This window comes from Pleuronectes platessa, chromosome 16, assembly GCF_947347685.1.
Source record: "Pleuronectes platessa chromosome 16, fPlePla1.1, whole genome shotgun sequence".
Taxonomy (NCBI): domain Eukaryota; kingdom Metazoa; phylum Chordata; class Actinopteri; order Pleuronectiformes; family Pleuronectidae; genus Pleuronectes; species Pleuronectes platessa.
In genome coordinates, this window is record NC_070641.1 from 15916643 (window position 1) to 15931305 (window position 14663).

Here is a 14663-nt window from a genome sequence, read left to right on the forward strand (position 1 = left end):
TTAAATTTAAAAGTCACCGGCTCCTTATAACCGCTATCAGGCTGTAGAAGTGAGATTCAATAAACGATGAAGGCATCCCATAGTCTCAAATTAACCATCGCAACAGGCTCAGCGCTGGTATCCGTGGGAGATTAGGAATGGGAGGTCGTCGGCCCAGTGTGTTTGATGAGTGTAGAGAGCATCAGTGGCCCGAGATTCCCACCGATTGTGTGTGTTTACACAAAAGTGAAAGTTGTGTGCAGCAGACGAGCAGTGAAAACTCATTAACAGCAGCTTGAGAATGAGGCTCTATCACTTTGATTAAACAGCTGCACACACACACACACACACACACACACACACACACACACACACACACACACACACACACACACACACACACACACACACACACACACACCTCCTGCTCGTCCATCTGTGCATTTATGAGTCGATGTGGTGTGTGAGTGTCTGAATGTGTGTTTGTACGGGCTATTGTCATAGGCTTTAGTGTGTGTGTGTGTGTGTTTGCTCGAGTGTGTTTGTTTGGTTGCTTAGGGGACACATCTGTATGTGAGTGGCCCTTCATTTGTGTGTTCGCTTGCCTGTCCTCTCTCATATGTTGTTGTTTGTGTGACACTAATTAGGGTAAAATGCCAATAAATAAAGGTCATGGGGGAATTTTATACTTGTATATGCATTAATGTACAGGAGACATATGTTTTATCTATTCTCAGGAGTGTTAAGAGCAGAGAATTGAGTGATGGGTTGAATAGGATTGTATGCACAGATGATGTCAGGTTCAAGAGCTGCAACAATAAATCGATGTCTCAGGGTGGTACACTTGGAGAATGCTAAGGTCAGAGGTGGTTATATCCAGAATTTGGCATTTTTGCAACAGGTCGGTTCTTATGCCCAGGCGTGTGTGTGTGTGTGTTGTGTGTGTGTGTGTGTCTTCCCACATCGCTATCTGAGCCTTTGGCTTAGGCCCAGGTCGCAGAGCCCTGAAGACATAGCCCTGGGGCATCATATTCGTGGGTGGGCTGCACACACATACACGATACACACACAGATGGAGAGGCAGGGGAAAAAAAACAGCACATCAGGAAAAACCTACGTTTGCTATTCTAACTAATAAATAGCAAATAAATCCCCTTTGAACTAGCAGAACGAACAGAGGCTAAAACTGCCACTGGATTTAGCCAGATTGAATAAAATTCTGTAGTTACGTGTTAGAGGCCGAATGATCTGTGTGTGTGTGTGTGTGTGTGTGTGTGTGTGTGTGTGTGTGTGTGTGTGTGTGTGTGTGTGTGTGTGTGTGTGTGTGTGTGTGTGTGTGTGTGTGTGTGTGTGTGTGTGTGTGTGTGTGTGTGTGTGTGTGTGTGTGTTCTTGTCTTTGTCTTTGACTGTGTCACTGTCAGCCTCCTGATTCCCTTTGACATATATTTGTTAATTGTGTTTGCCCGGTTCGGTCTAGGCCCTTTCACTTATTACCTGCTATCAGCCCCGTGTGTCAGCCTGCCGCTGTGATCACAGTCACACAGCCGTATTGAGTGACACGGTTGCAGACACACATGTCCCGGTCACAGCCTGATCCCATTAGGGCCCATTTCCTCTCATTCATGAAGGAGCCTCTCTGATTGGCTGCCGTGATTGATGCAGAATGCGTGTTCGAGCCGACCAGGGTCAAGGCACTTAGGGCGGGGATAGGTCGCGATGAATCAGAGAGATCACGTTGATAAACTGTGGTGGAGGGATTCTAATGTTTTCATGTTTAATGTTCATATTTCAGTTTCTATTAAGTAATTCTTCCGTTCCTCTGTTCTTTGTGAGAACCTTGAATATTGACCTTGCAACCTCTCTTGAACCTCACACTCCTCACAAATCAAAGTAAACCACAGACTTGCCTCACAGCCCTTGCACGTTGTTGCTTAACGTCACATGCCGTCCGTACAAGGAACCAAGCTGTGATTTAAAACAAAAGGGGTTTTTGAGTTCCGAAAGCTGATTTATGATGCGTCATTCATCGGATGAATCATTTCCAGGTTCTTTCAGCTCTGTCATCATGATTCTTCTCTCTCTCTCTCTTTGTATCTGTAGGACAAGATGTTGCGAGTTTTTGATCCCAGAGCCCAGCTGACACCTGTTCAGGTAAGTTCCCCAAACTGTCAAAACACCCAATACTACGTCTATCCGCTCCGAAATCAAATGCACTTTTCCAGCTTAGAAAAAGATTTATTGTTCAGTGCCCATTCCAAACCTGCCCAAACTATGAAAGTCCTCAGAACTCTGAAGCTGCTGGAGAATCAGTCGTCGGGAAAGCTCCTGTTGTTCTAAAACGCCCTGTTGTGGTGAGCGGCACCTAATGGGTCAAAGCCGTCGCTGCTACAAAGCAACTGTTTATTCACAGTTTATTATTTTTGAACATATCAGGTGCCATAAATATTTTACACTGCACTTCTTTGAGCCCTTGACAATACTCATGCCAAGTTTGAAGGCGACAAGGTGAACAGTTCTATAGATATACGCGCCACGGAGGGATGGACTGACAACCAGCACACAGACATTCCTAGAATGTAGAACTATTTAAAACACATCCAAAATCTAGGTATTTAATGAGTAAATCGGTCCCAGTCACTCCAGCGCCATTTACTGTAAACAGATTTTTTTCTTACACACTACATTTAGTGATAAACATGTTGTTGTTAACCCCGGAGAGCTCACCGGCTAACTGGCTCCTCTCAGTGACTCATCTACAGCTGATTTATGAATGCAGGCGCTGCTCCTCTCTTCCCACGGGTACCCATCCCACAGCAAACCAGTGCGACCATGAACCTCTCTACTCACACCACTCCTTTTTGTGTGTGTGTGTGTGCTTTTTTTTTTTGGAGCCAAAAAGGCCTCGGTCACAAGCAGCAGCAGCAGTGAGAAAGAGTGATGGGACACGTGTGTGTGGAGGGAAGATGAGGATGAGTGTTGTGATGAAGGTGAGTGTTGTGAGAGACTGGTCAGCGTGGAGCAGACATCCTCACACATTTCGACCGCGGACCTCCCAGGGGGTTTTGATAACGGAGATGCTTAGGTTGCCTCAGGCCGTGGGCTCTCTCAAGGAATCCTGCAAAAGCACTACATGCTGCAGCAGATTAATTGCATTCACTCTGAAAGGATCTCTTTATTACACACGACTCTGTGTATATGCTCCGGTGTGTTGCTCTGTACGTGTTTTGAGTCTTTCCACACCTTCCTGAAAGGTTTACTGTTACAGACGCATGTGATGTCACGGGCTGACAGGGCACGGAGCCAGCGGAGAAAAAAAACATCATGAGGATTATTTCCCCTGAAGTTCCTTTTAAATCACTTAGTGCAGCCAAAGGGCCTTATTAGGTTAGACTCAGTTATCATTGGGTTGTCTGTATGTCTGAAATGGCGTCTCCCGTCAGAGCCCAATGGTTACTGGTGGCGGTGGGATGAGCTGCTGGGACATTCCGACCAAGTCGATGGCATTTTTTAATTCATTTTGATGGTCGACAGTGGTGAACAACAGACCATCACTGGGAGAAAGGGAAAATTTGATGTGACTAAGGTCTTAAGTTAGTTTTGCAACGAGGAATATATTTGAGAGGTTCCCCATCCTTGAGCCTCTTGTGGTTGCATGAAACTAGGTACGCATACTCAAGTACAACTTAAGGTACTTTTACTATGCAACTTTATATTTCCATTTAATTATATTTCAGAGGGAAATATGGTACTTTTTACTCCACTACTTTTATTTGGCTTTTACATAGGAAACACATGATTAATGAAAACTTCAATGCATTGGTATGGACTATACTATTCAACAGTATAGAAAGTAGCTCAAGTAAATGCAGTTGTTTAACTTGTGTATTACTTGTTTTACTGAAGTAAATGATCTGAATATTTCTTTCAGCTCTTCAGACCATTTATATTGTTTTAACTGTCATTTATATTACTGCACTGTGAAGCGCTTATATAAATACAGACCATTTATAAATGTGGTATCAAAACAAGGGGGCTCTGGGTCACCAGGACACTGAGGGACCATCCAGCCAAGTCTGCCCGAGTCTGCGCTCTTGTTTTTTCTCTTCAGCCTGTTTTTTTTCTCTCTCTCTCTTTCTCTATTTTCTTTCTTCTTGTCTTCCACTTTCTCATTAATACTCCTGGTCTCACTGGCACGGAGACTAAGTCAGAGGAGAGCAGAAGCCTGAGTCAGCACACTGGCCTCCTTCTCAAAAACACCGCACATGGCTTCACCGCCTCCAACCGAAGAAGAGCCGAGGCCCAGATCAAAGTTATGAGAGGGTTGCTCTTCCCTTTTTGGCTTTGTGCTCTCTCGCTTTCTTGTTCTCCCCTCCTGACTCTCAAATGCGCGAGGTCCTGCAGTGGGAGGCTGCAGTTTGAAGTGGGTAGAGCCTCGGCCCTGACTGTTTTCATGTGCGCCTCTAACGCTCAGTGTCCCTGGAGAACGGGAGCACACCGCCACTCCTATTAACGCTCCATCCGCTGAAGAAGGGTGTAGCCTGTGAAGTTTAAACACGCTCATGACAACTTGAAGGCAGTAATTTGGAGGCATGGTAGAGTGTGTTACTCTAATTTCTACATGTACCCGCTAAGCAATGTTTAACACTATAAAACATAACACAACATTTGACTGGTATAAAAGGCGACTGATGTTGTGGATGTGAGGCAGAGTTCAATCACTTTCTCCACTCTGCTTAGCTTGTTGTTGTAGATGGGATGTGATACCAGGGAAAGACCAGCGTGGCCACAAAAGTAAATAGAGGGGGACAAGGAAGTGTCCAAACTATTTGAATATGTAACCTCACTGGGAGGTCTGGTGAGTTGAAGTCAAGAAAAGCCACTGAAAAGATTTCTGGTGAAGGGTATCTCATGAATGCTGCAGAGCATTTGAGTTAAATGTAATTTCCCTACTTTAAAGTGGAAAGTGTTTGAATTGTAGTAAACTAACAGAGTGAGAGAATGTATATCCCAAAAAACAAAGCTGATAATCTGAGGTTAAAGACTTGTCACCTGTGTATTTGCATGTAATACACGTTTTGATTTGTAAAGTCAATCTATAGGACTATCAAACAATCATATAGTCTTTACAGGACATGTGCACATATTCCCTTTTTAAGGGTGTGTGAAGGTCGTATTGTGAAAGTTCGTTAAGTCACAAAGCTGGTTACGCCGTGATGTGTCAAACAGCGCGGTTCTATTTGTAAAGATTCTCTGAATTCAGTCGAGACAGGTGGGGTTAAAATAGGTTCTAATTACAGCCCTGCTCTTGCTGTATTTTTATGGGAAATAAGACTGTGCTGGGTAATTAAGGTCTTGGACAGGAGGAGCAGTATATACTTCATCTGTAATCAGTGAGTGTGTGTGTGTGTGTATATGCATGTGCACAAGCATACAGACGGTTGTATTTAGATAGTTGGCTCAGATTGGAGAGAGTGTGCACATGTGGCATCCCTGTCCCAGCACTGAAGGTTGGGTTGAATTTCAGATTAGAGTTTTGTTTTGTTGTCCGTTTTCTGTCTCTTCCTTCCCCAGTAAACATTTAAGCGAGTATGTTTCATCGGCCTTTCAAATTTAATCTCTTCTTGGTTTAAAAATGACGGATTTAGACATGGGCCACTTATGTGAAAGCTGAGGGGAAAAGTAAAAAGCTTTAAAAAGAACTTGTTTAAGTTAAAAATAACGACATTACATTTTTTTCCAGGTATAGATTACACACAGTGTACAGAGAACGAGCGACTCGTCCAGTGCCCAAGATAAACATTAAATGTTAACCCAGCATTAAATCACATTTTTGTTACCCACTCCTGCTGCAGTGGGTTCTGCCCTCCCTGTCACAACATCCCAACTCTGGCCTCTTGTTTTCAGTTATGTTTCTTTCACATCTCTATGTAGTCAGGCCTCCACCCTACTTTCCTGTACTGAGCCACACTACTCCTCAGAAGACAATGATAGAATGAGAAGCGGCACATTCACTGACCTGGTCCCTGTGGTGTTTTATGGATGTAAAGCCACGTGCCTTTGTGGACTTTTGCTGTCTCTTCTCTTTAATCGTGTCTTATTGTATTCTCTTGATCTATCCCCAAAGTCTGTCTATTTGCTGAGTGTGTGGCTCTGTACGTAGTCTGTCTGTGTGTGTGTGTGTGTGTATACCATGTGTGCTTCAAATTACAGTGCTGAAAATACCCCTCATAGTTTTGGGCCAGTGCTGGCCGTAGAGCTGTCGATCTGTGGTCGGTGGAAGAGGAGAGAGACAGGAAAAGGGAAAAGTTTGCTGGACTTGGGGGCCAGATTCCTCTTTTCCAGCTCAAGCTTCTGCTGCTTTGGGTGAAATTAGAGAGGACCACGGGCTGGAGTGGGTTTGGACTTGAGCAGGGAACGCTGGGCAGGGCCAAGGAAAAGCACAGCGGTTTCCCTGCTATAGGTGGATGCTCGTAGCAGTCGTATCGTCTTTTATATCCCACCATAAATTACACAGACTGAAGTGTGTGTGTGTGTGTGTGTGTGTGTGTGTGTGTGTGTGTGTGTGTGTGTGTGTGTGTGTGTGTGTGTGTGTGTGTGTGTGTGTGTGTGTGTGTGTGTGTGTGTGTGTGTGTGTGTGTGTGTGTGTGTGTGTGTGTCATTTTGTACATCTGTGTTATCTATGCGAATCCTTATAATTGGAAAAGTGTGTTTGGGAAGGGGAAGGCGGGTGTGTGTGTGTGTGTGTGTCCATACTCAGATTTCTCATTACGGGCAGAAATAACTACCAGCGGGCATAGTGAGCTTAGTGTGTGTGTACTGGCAGCACAATGAGGCTCTTTGAGTGGAGCAGAAGAGTTTAGTTTGTATCGCAGATGTAAACCCAGGGGGTGAGCCATGAAGGAGAACGTTGGGAGAGATGACGTGAAATGGAAGAAGTTCATTTTGGTGTTCGTGCCTCTATATTCTGACTCTTTGATACTGTTGATGCTCAGTCTCTTGTTAGTCTATTTACAAGGAATGAGCAGAATTGAACAGATTTTAGTTAATAACCCAACTGACGTATTGGGGAGGATTATATTTGTGAGAGATAGATTGAAATTATCCATATGTTTACAAAAATGCAAAAAGAAGCAGCAGGGTGATATTGTGTTCTATGTTCAGGCCTCATTTTCAAAACAACTTGTTACATCATCTTCTATATTGACGCTAATATTGAATTATCCTGCCTCTGACACATACGTATTAAAACAAATGTATTGAATACAGCGTATTCTTGTGCGTGTGTGCATGCGTGCGTTTAACCCAAGGTTAAAAAGTATCACATAAAATATGTATCAGTTACATACAGATCACATCAATACAGATGTGGAGTAACCCCCCTCGGTATGATTTTTTTTTTGGTGTTTTACCAACAAATGATTTCTTCTCACAGTAAGTCGGTGCTTAATAGCAGAGAGCGATATTTTGATTCCTCCCACAGAATGAAGCTTGTTAAGTGATTGGGGAATGTCTAATACCAACACCGCAGACATACGCAGTCAACATCGTGAAATGTGAAGCATAGTGTCTATAAAGAACGGCAGCTCACTCCAAGAAAATGTCAGAGGCTTACTCGACACTGAGCCCCGAACTCCAGATGCACAAGCTGCATAATTTAACCTTAAACCAAGCCAAACATGCTTCTGTGTTTTAAAAAAACGGTTCCTCTGCAGAGCCAATAAAGGCCATGATGCTCTGGCAGGAAAGAGACCACTTGTGAAAATGTGATTTAAGGGCTTTAATGCTAAATATGTGTTCAACATCAACTTCTCTTTTCAAATGTAAACACATCATAGCAGAAGAATTCCTCCGTGCACACAGTGGCATTCTTTTCATAGCAGTTCCAGCTCCCCTGTGGATGTGTGACGGCTTGAAGCACATGCCTCCACACTGCGGCGCAAGACGACGTGCCAGCTAACTTTATGAGTATCGACCGGGAGGCGTGTTGTTGCTTTTATTTTCTTCATTGCAAACACACATCACATCCTCCACTGCTTCTCGAAAAGCCCTGATCCAGAGAAAGGGCACCTGGCAAGAAACATGTCTTTGATTGTACCAAGGTCAAGCTGCCAATTAGGAGGATGATCCCCCTCTAACCAGTGTAATCCCTCTGACCTTTGACCTTCTCGGGGGTGATAGAAATGCACCTTCAGATCTTGGATTGATATTTAAGTCCATGTCATGCATTTATTTATACAGCGTGTTAATGTAACTCAGATGACATAATTTTTTTGCCAAGCTGTTTAGGTGTCGTCCAGAGCTAAGTGGACACATGTCTCCTTCTGTCTCTCCTTGCCTTCTCCCACACCTCTGTCCTCACCCTCTTTCCCAATCAGCCCCATGCACCCTGCTCTGTGCCGGTTTCTTTCTCCATTGGCCCCTGTAGGGATCAGGACCCTGGTAATAGCCACTGGTTAACTCAGGCCAGATGTTCTCCCTGTTTCTTCTCCTTTATTTCTCCATCTTTCAGCTCCCTGTGTTTCTGGCCTCCCCGCTGCCAGAGCTGGTTAAAGTTTGAGGAAATCTGGCATGGCTGACAGTCGTCTCTCCTAATGAGGGAGCAGGAGTTTTTGCTGCACACTAGAAAGCTCAGCAAAACGGTGGCGTAAAATCTGGATATTGTGTTCGCTGAACTGTCTCAATGATGAAGGATCCACCAGTGTTTGAACGTCTGAGCTCCTCCGTGTGCGTTTTCTTTGGAAATCGAGATAATCTTTGTTTGGGTTGATGTCATGATGTCTTGATGTTATGTTTTGTGTGTCGAGGTATAAAAATAATTGTGGCCTAGTGAATGTTCACTGTGGTTCCTGGAGAAGGAAATGAGGGGGTCGAGAAGATCTGAAGTTAGAAACGTTTTTTGCGGCTCATAGAAAGATTGTGTGTGTGTGTGTGTCTGTGTTTACATTTTTTTGTTAATTCTTTTGGACCTTTTACCACCATAAAAACTGACCTCGCTTAAAGTTTGCCTTTAGGGACAAATTTCTGACTTTACACTGGAGAATTGGGGAGGACTCATTCAATTGGGGACAAAATTCATGTTCCCAATTGGGCAAAGCTTAATTCGGGGTCAGAAGTTAAGGTTAAGGTTGAAATGAGGGTTAGGGTTTGGGTCAGGCTGACTTAGTTTGTGTGGGGTGGTGTGTGTGTTGTAGGACTGGCGCTGAAATGATTTCTTTCTTGCAGGAAAGGGGTAAGAGTGGATGCCAGCTGGCAGCGACTGAGCTCTTTGCACATGTGTTGTTTGTGAGCGGAGGCCTCATTAGTGAGCCTGGTGCTCTGGAACTCCAGTGTTCCAACTAATTAAGGATCCATGCAAACATGTGGACGACACCTGGAACCATAAATAGATCTCGGATTTGTTTTTTCTCCTGCTATTAACCGAGAGAGAAGATTCATTGTTGTGTGAATTAGTCTCTTCTTCAGATGTTAGTCACATGTTGTCCGTTCACAATCAAGATTTATCAGTGAAAGGATCATTTTTACTTGATAAATGGTGTCAGTTGGTATGGGATTCATTTCTTTGAAATCATCATTTTTGAATGTGAAAGATAGATGCAAGAAATAAACGGTAACCATAAATGAATCATAGCCCCAACATCAGCACTTTCAATTCAGCATCTCACAGCTCCCATGTGATTTCATCTCAGTTTTCCCTCTATCTCTCTGCTTCCCTTTTTCAGGAACTACAACGTGGCTGTAAGCACCATCTGCGTTACATTGCTTAAATTATCCATTTTATTCTACACAGCAAATAGTTGCTTGGCCAAACTTCTGGAGTTATTACAAGAGCAGGATTCAGTCTTTTCTTGGTCTCTCTGAGCCAGAACAGCAGAACGAGGTGTGAATTGGTTTATTTTCTAATCTTTTGCACATTATGTTCTTTTACAAATGAACAATTACTACTGGTTTAGTGTGTGGTTTTTTGGGCATGCAAGTACTGCACAAAGCCAGCAGGTGCTGTTTTTGTGTGACTTGAGTGTGGAGCGGATGTGAGTATTTGCATCAGACCTGTGAGAGTCATCATGTTAAGTTGATAAAGACATAATGCTATGTGCAAGAAGTTGAGCTGTTTGTTGTCAGATGAGATCTACATATTAATCCGCGCAGAAAAGAGAACAAGAACAGAGACACGGCTGAGACTAACCTCAGAGTTCTCAGAGTGAAATAAAGTGCACTTCGGCTCCAGCCGTGGTTAAGCTACAGCTGACCTTAGCTCGACCCAACACTGGTGTTATTTAAATCATCCTGGACGGCCGGTGCCCTTCAGCCCTGGTCTCCTCCTCCATATGCGAGCTTGATCATCCTAGACGGTTTTCTAGTTTCCATTACTTCAGCAGTCTTTAGCAACTATAATGAAAAGGAATAGCCAAAGCACTTGGCTGTATGCTCAAATTCCCATTGTTGAGTTGAATTTAAAACGAATTATTCCCTAAAGAAATACAGTAGTTTATTATAATTGGAGATAATTGGCAAAAAAACAGATCAAACCTCAAAAAGCTAAATTAAATCTTTCAAATTTTACACATAAATCACTGGTGGCATCTGATTGAAAGAGAACAAGTGGAAGCATTGTTGATATAATAATCATAACCATTAGAAAGAAATAAGGTTAAATACAGTTTAATAAGGGGTCAGTCTATTTTAAAGCACTTACTGACTATTTCAACATATTGGTGATTCAAACTTGTACTTTATGAAGTAAATGTTTGTTTTTAACACACCGAGTCCAATTTAGACAGCCCCATTCAAAATGATTCCCCCCACAATGTCTTGCAGGGGTTATTACAGAGGAATCCACTGCAGTACAGCTGCTGTTTACCACAGGCTCTGACAATGGGACACAGGTGTGCATACCTGCATTGGTGCTAAATGATTTTCCTGTTGAAGGCCAAAGAAAAGGAGCAGTGCTCTATAACATAATGAGTTACTAATGGGGGAAGCAGTTGAGCAGAGGGAGCCCTGAAATCTGGTTCGCACATGTCTTTTTAAATGCCACATCCTTTTCACAACAAAAGCCGGCTCAGCTCATCTTTTACAAATTGAGCTTGTTAGGACAACAGGTCCTGCCACAATTTGTGGTTTGATGCAAGAGCTGAATAGAAGTTCACCCAAAGTGAAGCTGCTGAGTGTCGGGGTAGCGTTAGCAGTGGAGGGCGGCGGCAGGAGATTGAGCAGTTTGTTAGTTCAGTGTGGATGAGGTGATTAATCAAGCTGTCAGCTACACCATGCTCTGCTGCTGCACATACAGTAAGTCAGGGGTCAGCACATGGGCTGCGGGCACTCAATTGATGATTGACCTACAGTGTAAAAGATAGAAGGCTCAGCCCTGGCTGCATGTTGCACACTTGAGTTATCTCATTGCACGTCTATGTCCCCAAGGGGAAACCTGTTTGTGTAATTATAATCAGACCAAACCTGTTTTTCCCTCTATTAAATGTAGTAGTCATCTCGAGTAGTTGATACAAAAGTTCACACTATGATTGCAGCAAACAAATAGTAAATTCAGAATGGATTGTAAAACAAAGGAACAGCCTGCAGTATTTACACAGGGCGAGGGATTCCATGATTATACGCAATCGACATGAACACGACATGCCTCGCACACATGCTTAACCCGACTCGCACAATTCATGCTTCTCCACAACCGCGTGGGGGTACTTTGAAGATGTGAAGCCTCTGTGATGTGGTTTCAGGGAGGGAGCAAAGTCAGCCGGCTGGATCCATTGCCAGCTATGAAAGAGCAGGCTTGAAGGGCTTGGTCAGGCCATAGGGACTGAGGGGCTTCGTGTTGTGTCCTATAGTTTGAACATGGGTAGCTGTGTGTTGTGTTGTGTTGAGTTGTGTTTCGTTGTGTGCTCCTGCTGGGTCTACCACACCCTGTCTTCATAAAAAATATTTCCAAAGAGCCATCCGTCTGTTTTTATGGAGCAGGTCTGGCGTGCAGATTCTCATCGGTCCTGAGTATCAGAGCTGTTGCTGTCGTCAGCAGTATCATTCTATCCTCTGTCATTTGTGCCTTGTCCTGCCCCATGGTCGATCTCTGCTTGGATTTAAAGCTCCGAGCCACTATGTGCATCTGGAGAATATTCATTGCTGGAACCTCAACCACAAGAACCATCAAAAGCTCTAGCGATCACAAATGAAGCACTTGAAATCTCCTCTGGCTCTCCGGTGCTTCCCTTGGACTGAAATGTAGATTCTGGCAATTCAGCGGTCCTGTTAATCATGTAGTTCCAGGAAGCAACTAGCTCTGTATGGCGCTCTGATCCAAGTTGAGTCTCTGCAACCTTGGTATACGTTTTCACTCGGAAGGGGGGGGGGGCTGCCAGTCAGAGCTGTGCAGTTGGGACCAGTCCCTTCTAAGTGCGGTGCAATCGGGTCCAACCTATTGTCCCCCAGGCCCCAGAGAGGGATGACCACAGCCCAGGCTGGCACGTCACTGGCTGACTGGATCTCTGACTGTGGCCACATGCAGCAATTAGCACCGTGGCTCAATAATCATAGTCTTTACTACTTCAGTGTTTTATTTCACTTAACAAAGTAGTTAAACTGTTTTGTTCGCCTTGCTTTGACCAAAAATCACAACACAACGTCTGCCTTGCTTCACCCGAAACCTAGCTTTCAAAAACATCCATGAGGAGCGGTTGGAAAACATTTTATGACGTCCTGATATGATTTATGACTAATACAAACAAGACATCATGTGATCGAAGCATCATTTACTTCCGATAACTCCAGTTTTCACCATCAGTTTAGCTGGACCTGTTTGTGGGTTCTTTAAGAGTCTGAAAATGTATCTCGATCTATCCCCAAAAAACAATGGACCCCTGTCTTGATCTGTTGAGCAAAAAATCGCGTGTGGATTACATGAAACCTGCAGTGTTGGACAAGGAAATGCCTTTTACACCTGCCGCTTACAAATTCCTCAACAAACACGAACGCCGTAGGGGATTACTTCACCACCACCAAATTGCAGTTGGCAGGACATACAGTGCTTGCAGTGTTTGTAATTAGATTTTTGGCCATTCACTTGCATGGATCATTGCCGCTGTGACCTGACACATCCTGGAAGGGTCTGGATTTAAAAAGATCCCTTTGCAATTGACAAACCATCAATTGTTGCGCCATACTGCGCTGTGTCATAGCTGTGTTGGTAAAATGCCATCTATGTGACTGTTCCTTATTCTGGCAAGTATTCAATGAAGTGAAGAAGGTATCTAAAGAGACCTTACCCATGAATGGGAGTTTAAATAAACAAAATATGGCACTTAAATAGTCTTTATTTAAGGAAAGTGTATGATCTTGAATGAAGATAGAAAAGAAACTGGGACTAACAGCGTAGCAGCAGTGGACGTATGGTATCACAGTGCCAGCTCTCGAAAGCCTACACCTCGGAGGAAGCTGGGCCTCTTGCACTGCAGCCACTGGAGCGCTTGTACATAACCTCCATTTGCCCGCCTGTATTTTAGCCATGGACACACAACATTTTTTTTCTCAAAACATGCCCAGATCTCCTTTTGAGCCTGTGCTGCATTTTCTTTCTTTGAACTTTCCCCCTTTCCCATCTCCCTCTTTTTTTCTCCCACTTTTGATTTATTTGTCCATCGGGTAGAATGATTTCTGGGGCCAGTATTTTTTCCTGCCCTCTTAAAACACAGGGTGATGTCTTTGTGGCGGGCAGTCGGTCTCTCACTAAGTCTCTAAAGAGCCAGCTGAGCCAGACCTCGTACTGTTGGCCAGAAATGTGTAATCATTGACACAGAGAATTAATTCAGGATATGGTTGAGATTTGTTTTCCCCCTAAAGATTGAGATGGCAAAAATCTACCAATCTCAAAATGTTTTGTTGTATAAAAAGCTAAATTGCTTTATTTATTTATTATTAATTATTTTTTTATAGCAGAAAATGTGTAGATAGAAAATTTTACTTTAACTATATCTTTAAACGGTGCAAGAAAATAAAATTCTCTGGTTCCAACTTTACAATCCAAAATCTGCTGCCTCTTTTATGTGATGCAAAACTAAACTCCTTTGGACTTTCAGACTCATCAGTCGAAAAATATAGGATTTATCGGATACAGGATAAATAGTATTGGGACAGTGTGCTGGATGAAATTAAGGACATTTACCAGCATGGTCAAGGTGCCTTCTATGTATGTGTTTAAGTCAAGAGTGAAGAATCTCACTTTTTTCACTATTCACCACTCGATTTATTTTCCTCCTCCATGTTTTACCTTTATCCCTCCAGGCTTGTTCCGATTAAGAAAGAAGAGTTTTAAGGTAGACAAGATGAATAACAAGACACTTCTGGTTATTCCATTTTAGTCTGACACTATATTTAACTGGAGATTGATCCCATTTTTTTTCACTGGACCGTCCCCAAGAGCAGCAGCTTGCTTGCCTGGTGTCTGCAGTGTGGACGTGGCCCAGTGGCTGTGCTCATTGTCTCGTTGGCTTGTTTTTCCTGTACAGTGATTTTCATTTGCTGACACAAAGGAAATGAGGTGGGGGGGAGATGACTGCAGGCAAGGCAAATATGTAAAAAGGATGATGACAGTAACAGTCTGTGAGCTCAATCATAAATGTCCTTTTTAGGTGAAATCTTAAGTAATGTATTTGTAGTTTAATAGTTTAATCTACAGAATG

General features: G+C 43.4%; 1 protein-coding gene across 1 annotated transcript in view; it reads left to right on the forward strand.

Moving 5' to 3' along the window:
- coro7 (coronin 7) overlaps positions 1-14663 on the forward strand; it is a 97708-nt gene that overhangs the window by 6889 nt on the left and 76156 nt on the right. The window contains exon 7 of the mRNA XM_053443541.1: positions 2080-2130. Within this exon, the coding sequence (XP_053299516.1) occupies positions 2080-2130 (51 nt within the window). The remainder of the gene's footprint in view (positions 1-2079; positions 2131-14663) is intronic.